The sequence below is a fragment of the Littorina saxatilis genome, linkage group LG5, assembly GCF_037325665.1.
Source record: "Littorina saxatilis isolate snail1 linkage group LG5, US_GU_Lsax_2.0, whole genome shotgun sequence".
NCBI classification, from domain to species: domain Eukaryota; kingdom Metazoa; phylum Mollusca; class Gastropoda; order Littorinimorpha; family Littorinidae; genus Littorina; species Littorina saxatilis.
Genome location: NC_090249.1, coordinates 39,612,826 through 39,621,379, shown reverse-complemented (window position 1 = coordinate 39,621,379; position 8,554 = coordinate 39,612,826). Strand labels below are relative to the sequence as shown.

Below are 8,554 nucleotides of genomic sequence, written 5' to 3'. Positions count from 1 at the left end.
ATCGCAACTGAACTAGCCACTGTCACAAGAAAGTAAACGGCATCACAAACACACACACACACACACACACACACAGCCGAAGAGACACACAAACAGACACAGACAAACAGACACTCAGGTGACACACACACACACACACACACACACGCACACACACACACACACACACACTGTGACACACACACACTGTGACACACACACACTGTGACACACACACACACACCATATTAAAAAAAAGATATGATCCAAAATTAAGGAGAAAGTCTTTGAGAAGAAGAACTTTACCACAAACCAGCCACATATATAGCTGTCAGCAGAGAGGCTGTCAGTCAGTCAAAAAATTGAGTTTCCGCCGGGCTTTAGTCGCTGGAAATCTCCGCTAGCATAACTCTAACAGTAAAGTCATATATACACAGAAATTGCAAAATACAAATTTTCAACCCAAGCAAACTGAATGCTTCACAATGCTGTCAACAACGAACACCGAGAACACATGTGCGGGAGTTTCCCTCTTCGCTATTTTTAACTCCACTGAGCGCGCCCTGAAGTTGATTTCCGCTGCAGCCTCGTTCTGACGCGATAGGGAAATCCCGAGGTCGCACCGAGGCAGGGTTATCGCCGAGCGACTTGGAAGTAGCAAGTAAGTATCGACTTTTGTATCCATTGAATATTACTGCCATCGATTACTGATTTCCATCATAATGTTATTTTTCCTTTAAATCTATGTTTTCTCTGATATTCCTAATCGTCATTTATGGAACCACATTGATATTTTGGCTGTACCACACGGTGTATTGACGGAACCGTCTGTGGCGAACTGCGGGGTAGCCGCGCAGTGATGGTTGTTTACAAATCGCTCTAAATGCAATATCGCTCGCCATCGGCCCTTTTCTACTTGAGGAGCACCCGTAAAAACGGTGTGCTAGCGCACCAGTAATCGTAGATTTTTCCTCAAGTATTATTTTTCTTATAAAACAAGCGAGCGTCGCTCTAAAGTTTTATCTTTGTACCCACCCCCTTTCTCTCAGTCGCTTCTTGCAGTCAAATCAGTGTTGAGGGCGAAGTAGAAGCTTTCGCTTCTGTCTTCTCTCTCTTCGCCTCGCGCGGCGGAGACTGCGTCACGGAGTGGTTTCCATTTATGGGTGGTCATTGAGAATGGCTTTAGCTCGCCTGTCACTCAAGTGGCGGCGGTGTCTTGGGCGAAGAAAAGGTGTCGGGGAGGTGGTGGCAGCACACAGAGGGGTACATGTCCCAAGAGAAGTGATGTCTGTCATTCGTTCTGGCGCCGACTGCACAGAACCCATCTGCCGGTGCTAGTCACACACAGAGAGAGTTCGTGCTTCTACCTCGACAGTCCCAGAGTGCGATCTCTATGGGTCTCTTTACTGCTCGTGTCCGTGTGCACTACCCGTGCTATAGCGCTACTTGACTGCTCCTTTCTCTCAGTGCACTTGTATTATTGACGCCTCAGTCACACAGCGACTGGATAACCGCTGGGTGCTTTTTTTCGTACTGTGAATACACTTTTTGTGTTCATTCGTGTCTGGATTTTTTCCTCCTGTAACTTTTTGGTTTAAAAAGAACTTTTTGCATTTGGATCGATCGTTCAGTGTTTTTCATTGAAGGAGTAGATTTCTATGATTGATGGCACTTTCCCAGTGACAACATTTTACTGTGATTTTGCCTGTGAAAAATGAAGGGCACGGTGAAGATACATTTGTTTTGTGGCTGGCGCTTCTTTGGAAAGTTCTGATCAATACGGATCTGATTTGATTCTTCATTTTGACGAAAAGAGTAGGCGAATGAACATATTGCATTTGGACGAGGAAAAACCCAAAACAAAGCATACTTTCAAACATTGTGTGATATTCACTCTACTGTCTGTTTTTTGTGTGAAGTGAAAAGATTTGTAAATTTTCAGTAGAAATGAATCTTAACCTAACCCAACTAGCCATGTATCATTATAACTTTTGGCCAAAGGCCTTTCTACCGCCTACAGCTTCCGGAGCAGTCAGGATGGACAACTCTTCGTTCGTCCCGAACCCGGCGCTCATGGTTCTGGCATCAACGGCGGAGGGTCGTGAAGCTCCGCGCTTACCTGCACCGCCCCACCCCTTTGGCGGTCAGTCTTTAGACAAGGAATTATCAGGACATCCGCCACCTTTCAGCAACGCCGGTTTTGTCTACCGCCCTGGTGAGCCCTTCCCTTCACCGCTTTATGCGCCCATGCCGCCATTCGTCCGCCCCAATTTGGACAGAAGTTTAGGCCTCATTGGTTCGGGTGGCGGAGCTTTTCGTCATCTTGGTCCTCATGAAGGCGTGGAACCCTACCATTCAGCTTTCACTCCAGCGAAGAAGACCAAAATTGAAGATGCTTCATGCTCGTCAACCTACTCTTCAGACAATCATGATCAGAACTATGACAAAGATGGTGAAGGATTGAGAAGAAGTCACTCACCGTCGGTGAAAGAGGAACGACCGTCCAGTATCAGCTCAGCTGGTGGGGATACCAACTCGGAGATTCACTCGGACAATGGTGATCTCTGCGACAGGGGAACGCCAGACTCAGAAGGCCGAACACTAAGAAGTAAGTCGTTTTATGGATTTCATTGAACTTTTTAATTTTAACCATACAATCGGCGTACACTGTAATTGCTAAACTAAGCTGATAAGCATGCTGTTTTGGAGCTTGTTGATCCTGGCACCCTAACAGTCAATAATAACATGTTACGTGATTTTTTGTATAATAGTACTCATTTATTTATGATGTTGAATATTGTTAATTTAGCCCCCCGCGGGTTAGGGGGAGTCCCATATTGGTTGGGACGAGAAAGAATTTACCCGATGCTCCCCAGCATGTCGTAAGAGGCGACTAACGGATTTTGTTTCTCCTTTTACCCTTGTTAAGTGTTTCTTGTATAGAATATAGTCAATGTTTGTAAAGATGTTAGTCAAGCAGTGTGTAAGAAATGTTAAGTCCTTTGTACTGGAAACTTGCATTCTCCCAGTAAGGTCATATATTGTACTACGTTGCAAGCCCCTGGAGCAAATTTTTGATTAGTGCTTTTGTGAACAAGAAACAATTGACAAGTGCTAGTGGCTCTATCCCATCTCCCCCCTTCCCTCCGTCGCGATATAACCTTGAACGGTTGAAAATGACGTTAAATGCCAAATAAAGAAAGAAAGAATTGTTCATTTAAATTTTGAAAAAAAATAATTACTGGCACATTTCTCTGTGCCATTAACCTCGGACCTCAGTTCTACCTCTCGAAAAGAACCTTTTCAAGTCGATCAATGACCTAAACATTCATGATAAATTGTCAAGAAAAATGTGCAGAGTATCTTAAAATATGAACTATATAATATAAAATTCAGTTTATTTTAATGTATTTTGAATGAAACAATGCACACCTGAAAAAAGTAAATGGAGAAACTGTATTAGATTTAGAATTCATGCATTTATTTATTTATTTATTTAAACACCTGTACTATAATATATATATATGTGTACTGTGGAGTTGCTATTATTAATTATTTTATCACATAAATATTACTTTTTATTAGGTCCCATTGTTCCATTCCATTAATCATTTACCCCATAACTTTTTTTGGTACTTTCATTTTTCTTTTTCGGAGTTGATTTTAGTTATATATTTAAACTAGAATTGAAATGAAAACTTACATTTAAGCATTTAATGTTGATAAGCATAAAACTGGCTATTAAAGTAATTTAAAAAGGTCTACCTGACAGGGAAAGCCTGATGCTGTTTATAGTTCTATGAGTGAAGGTCTGTGGCATGCATGTGTTTTGCCAATCTGCACTGCATCACAGGGACTTAATCAGAGGCCAAGGGTGCTGTTAGTCAGCCGAGCATGAACTTGATGACTCATGTGATCAAGTGAATGCATCTATTTTTTTCTAGTATTTTCGAAAACAGGTATTCTTTGAGATTAAATTTACGCAACATGATCAATAACAGGAATAAATCAATTAATGGTATTGGTAAATCACAGTGTTCTAAATCAGTTAGGGTTCTGATTATTTGACAGTACAATTGTAACATCACTGTTTGAACTATGTTGAGGGGACATCTGTAATTTAGTATAAATGCATTTTGTTGCATATATCCTAAATGAAATTGCTTATAAATGAAATTAGCCACTAGTAAAACTAAGAGATTAAATTTTTAATTTTGATAAACTACCAGAAATACAGAGTAAAACTAAAAGGTAGGAGTGACTCAATAATTAAGTGTTTCCAAATCCAAAGAAGTAAAAGTGCTTTTACTTATTAGTTACCTGTTCATTTAATTACACACATGTATATCAATGATACCTGCAAAGTAACTCAGTCTCAGCCCTCCTTACACAAATAAGAGAAAAAACAGTTTTCGATTGAAAAGTTCCTTGCATGATAAATGTAATGACATGCAGTGAAGCTCTTCGGTGAGCCCATGCTGTGAGCTGAAATAGGCCAAGCTCTGACTGAGATTTTGTTGTGTGAAAAACTGACACAATATCTGAAGAATAGGGTTTCTGTTTCCACGCTGACGAGGTGTCACTGTAAGGAAACTGGTACATGTATGAACTTGAGGAAACTTGTGGGCAAGTCTTCCCACGCCCATCTTTCTCCTTGCACAGTCAAGATTTTTTTAATTGTTATTTTAAAGAAACATTGTACTGCAAAAGAAGTAGAACATCAGGTTGCAGACCTGTGGCTGTGCTTTGTTTGCATCGTGTATGGTTAGAATTTGTGTCCCATTTGATTGTGGAGACCTACATTTGTTGCAGCGAAATTTGTTTTCTTAACAATTAAGCCTAGTTCTAAGGTCAGTTTGTTTCGTACTGCAAAGCTACTCCTGGCATATTGTTGGAAATGGAAATGTTCATTTGTTTAATATGAGATGTGATATCGTGGACATGATAGAAAATATTTCTTGTCTCTACTTTTGCTTTGTTGCCGCCACCCCCCCCCCCCCCCCACTCCCACCACTACCCCCCCCCCCCCCCCCCCCCCCCCCCCCGCGGGTTAGGGGGAAGAATGTATCCGATGCTCCCCAGCATGTCGTAAGAGGCTTCTGTCTCTACTTTTGCTTTGCTCCCCCCCCCCCCCCCACACTCCCACCACTACCCCACGCGGGTTAGGGGGAAGAATTTACCCGATGCTCCCCAGCATGTCGTAAGAGGCGACTAACGGATTCTGTTTCTCTTTTTACCCTTGTTAAGTGTTTCTTGTATAGAATATAGTCAATTTTTGTAAAGATTTTAGTCAAGCAGTATGTAAGAAATGTTAAGTCCTTTGTACTGGAAACTTGCATTCTCCCAGTAGCTTGAGTAAGGTAATACATTGTACTACGTTGCAAGCCCCTGGAGCAAATTTTTGATTAGTGCTTTTGTGAACAAGAAACAATTGACAAGTGGCTCTATCCCATCTCCCCCCTTTCCCCGTCGCGATATAACCTTCGTGGTTGAAAACGACGTTAAACACCAAATAAAGAAAGAAAGAACTCCCACCACTACCTCTAGGGACCCTCCTCCCGCCCCCCCGCCCCCCCCCCGCTTATTGCTTCTGCTGCCCTCCCCCTCCTCCCCGCTTTGTTTCTGACTGTTCGGTAATCTGCCGCATTCACTTGGTGCCGAGTGCTTACAGTTTGTCAGAGTACGTTGTCAGCGTCACAGTAACAATTCTCCCGTTTGCTTGTACTTGTGCTTCTGGTAATTTACATTATGTAATGTTTATTTTCCCAGTTTTGGTTATCCCACACTTATGTTTCATTATAAAGACTCAGGTCTGTCAGAACGTTCTGTGCTTTGCATAATTTGTGCTGTTCAGTAGCGATCATGTGTTTGTGATACTCTCTGAATAGACCCTTCCCGTGTGAACGATCATGTCAACTGTCGCAGATCTTTCACGCGGAATGAACGCATCATTCCACCTGAACACATACGAAATTATTTATATTAGCCTAGATACGTTCTATGCAAAGAGAGTTTTGGGGCTGAAATTATGTTGCATGTTGACAGTGGTTACAATAACGACATTAATTCAACGGCTGAGACAATGGGTTACTTACACGAGAAGGAGGGTACATGTATTTAAACTAGTTCAAAACATATTATTATCCGTCTCACAAGTTACATAAGCTTGTCTATCCGCGCTGACTCTTTCGGGTATGTTTTCTGATAAACCGGCGAGTCCAAGGAGACATTCGCTGGACCTTGATTTAGGCGCACCTGCAATGACTTACTCACAAATCATATGCTCCGTAACTATAGTAATTAATTAGGGGGTGTATAAATAGTGGAACTGGCCTGACTATTCAGCGTCAGAGTCCCGATTCTTCATTGCAAGGCGTGTATCAAACGAAACCCGTTGCATTTAAAAACAAGTCGCGTAAGGCGAAATTACTACATTTAGTCAAGCTGTGGAACTCACAGAATGAAACTGAACGTAGTCCGCCGTTAGTTCAAAAGGCAGTGAAAGTGACGAGCCTGTTTGGCGCGGCAGCGGTTGCGCTGTGCTTCATAGCACGTTTTACCGTACCTCTCTTCGTTTTAACTTTCTGAGCGTGTTTTTTAATCCAAACATATCATATCTATGTTTTTGGAATCAGGAACCGACAAGGAATGAGATGAAATAGTTTTTAAAACGATTTCGGAAATTTTATTTTAATCATAATTTTTATATTTTTAATTTTCAGAGCTTGTTTTTAATCCGAATATAACATATTTATATGTTTGTGGAATCAGAACATGATGAAGAATAAAATAAAAGTAATTTTGGATCGTTTTATAAAAAAATAATTTTAATTACAGTTTTCAGATTTTTAATGACCAAAGTCATTAATTAATTTGTAAGCCTCCATGCTGAAATGCAATACCGAAGTCCGGCCTTCGTCGAAGATTGCTTTGCCAAAATTTCAATCAATTTGATTGAAAAATGAAGGTGTGACAGTGCCGCCTCAACTTTTACAAAAAGCCGGATATGACGTCATAAAAGACATTTATCGAAAAAATGAAAAAAGCGTCTGGGGATATCATACCCAGGAACTCTCATGTAAAATTTCATAAAGATCGGTCCAGTAGTTTGCTCTGAATCGCTCTACACACACACACACACGCGCACAGACACACACACACACACACACACACACACACACACACACACGCACACACACACACACACATACACCACGACCCTCGTCTCGATTCCCCCTCTATGTTAAAACATTTAGTCAAAACTTGACTAAATGTAAAAATCGAACCTTTAACGCATCATATGCTAGGAAGTTCCACAACTGTTGCAGGCTAATAATAAGTAAGACCAAGCATAAAATAACCAAGTCGTGTGAAGCAATATCAAAACATTTAGTCGATCTGTCGGCCTGCAACTAAATCATCAACACTGAAAACCAGTCATCCCCGAGACTACTTGTAATAAGGCTTGGCTAGCCTAAAACCGAAGACGAGACGGATTGTGCTCATGTCGGCGAAACATGGGAACGTAGTGTCTAATTTGCATGCACCGGTTTTCTTTAATTCTGAGTACATTTTCAGAGTAAACGTGACATATCTTATATTCTGTTTGTGAAAATTTGAATTTAATGAGAAAGCTTAATAATCACGAAAACAATGAGAGAGAAAAACACGTCTGGGGGTATCGTCTGGAAAGATGAATGTAGAGTTTCATGAATATCTGTCCAGTAGTTTTCCTGGAATCGCTCTAGACACACACTCACGCACACGCTCACACACACACACACACGCTCACACACACACACACACACACACACACACACACACACACACACACACCACCACCACCACCACCATACTCGTCTCGATTCTTTACTTTTAAAAAAACTTGAACAAATTTAAAAATTGATTACATTAAGATTCGCCATCTGTGTCGACTGTCTTATGACAGCGTTTAACTAGTACATTTGTATTTGGTCTGTAGTCTGGCTGCTACTCGTGCAGAGGAGAATTTTTATTTATTTCTTAAATACAGTTTGTAAATGACATCTTTGTCATACTCAGAATGTCAGGCCGTTGATCTTTTTGGCATGTGTCCAAATGGAATAATGCTGTTTCCTCTGCAAACGCCTGAACTTGTTGTGGCGAAAGGCCTGATCATATCTGTCTGTGATGGTGCGCACGATCCTTTACACGTGAAATAAGATATCTTTGATTCGAACATTGATAATTGACGCCACCCCTGTTTCAGACCATGTTTTTCAGAAGTATTTTTATCAAGGTTCAGGTCAGGCATCGGCCATGCACGCGTTAAGATGTAAACCGTCAAATCGGAGTCGGTCAACTCAAATGACAAGATTTTTCACAGAAGGGCGGTCCGGTTATTTCTCGTGCGATTGATTGAAAACCCGATCCTTTGATTATTTTTGATACATTAATTACTATCAACCAAGCGATCCATTTTTCTTGATCCAAGAATATTTCATGCTTTATTTAGAGTGCGCATGTCTTGTAGATATTGAGATAAGTTTGTACAGGTTTTATGGACTTTTGGACAAAATAATGGTAGCCAGGTATT

The 8,554-nt window shown here is 41.1% G+C and overlaps 1 protein-coding gene across 2 annotated transcripts; it reads left to right on the top strand.

Annotated features, from left to right (window-relative positions):
* The first annotated feature begins 582 nt into the window (after nt 1–582).
* LOC138967100 (E3 ubiquitin-protein ligase Rnf220-like) lies at nt 583–2,691 on the top strand. Of its 2 annotated transcripts, none has more exons than XM_070339579.1 (2): nt 583–640; nt 1,981–2,628. In XM_070339579.1, exon 2 carries the CDS (start codon nt 2,017–2,019, stop codon nt 2,611–2,613), a length of 597 nt encoding a protein of 198 aa, XP_070195680.1. In that variant the 5' UTR covers nt 583–640; nt 1,981–2,016; the 3' UTR covers nt 2,614–2,628. The 2 variants fall into 2 exon arrangements, with proteins under 2 accessions (XP_070195680.1, XP_070195681.1); XM_070339580.1 differs by having other exon boundaries at nt 608–640; nt 2,000–2,691.
* Nucleotides 2,692–8,554: the final 5,863 nt, after the last annotated feature.

Coding starts and splice junctions, on each gene's coding strand:
- LOC138967100 (XM_070339580.1), top strand. CDS start 2,017: ATGGACAACTCTTCGTTCGTCCCGAACCCGGCGCTCATGGTTCTGGCA.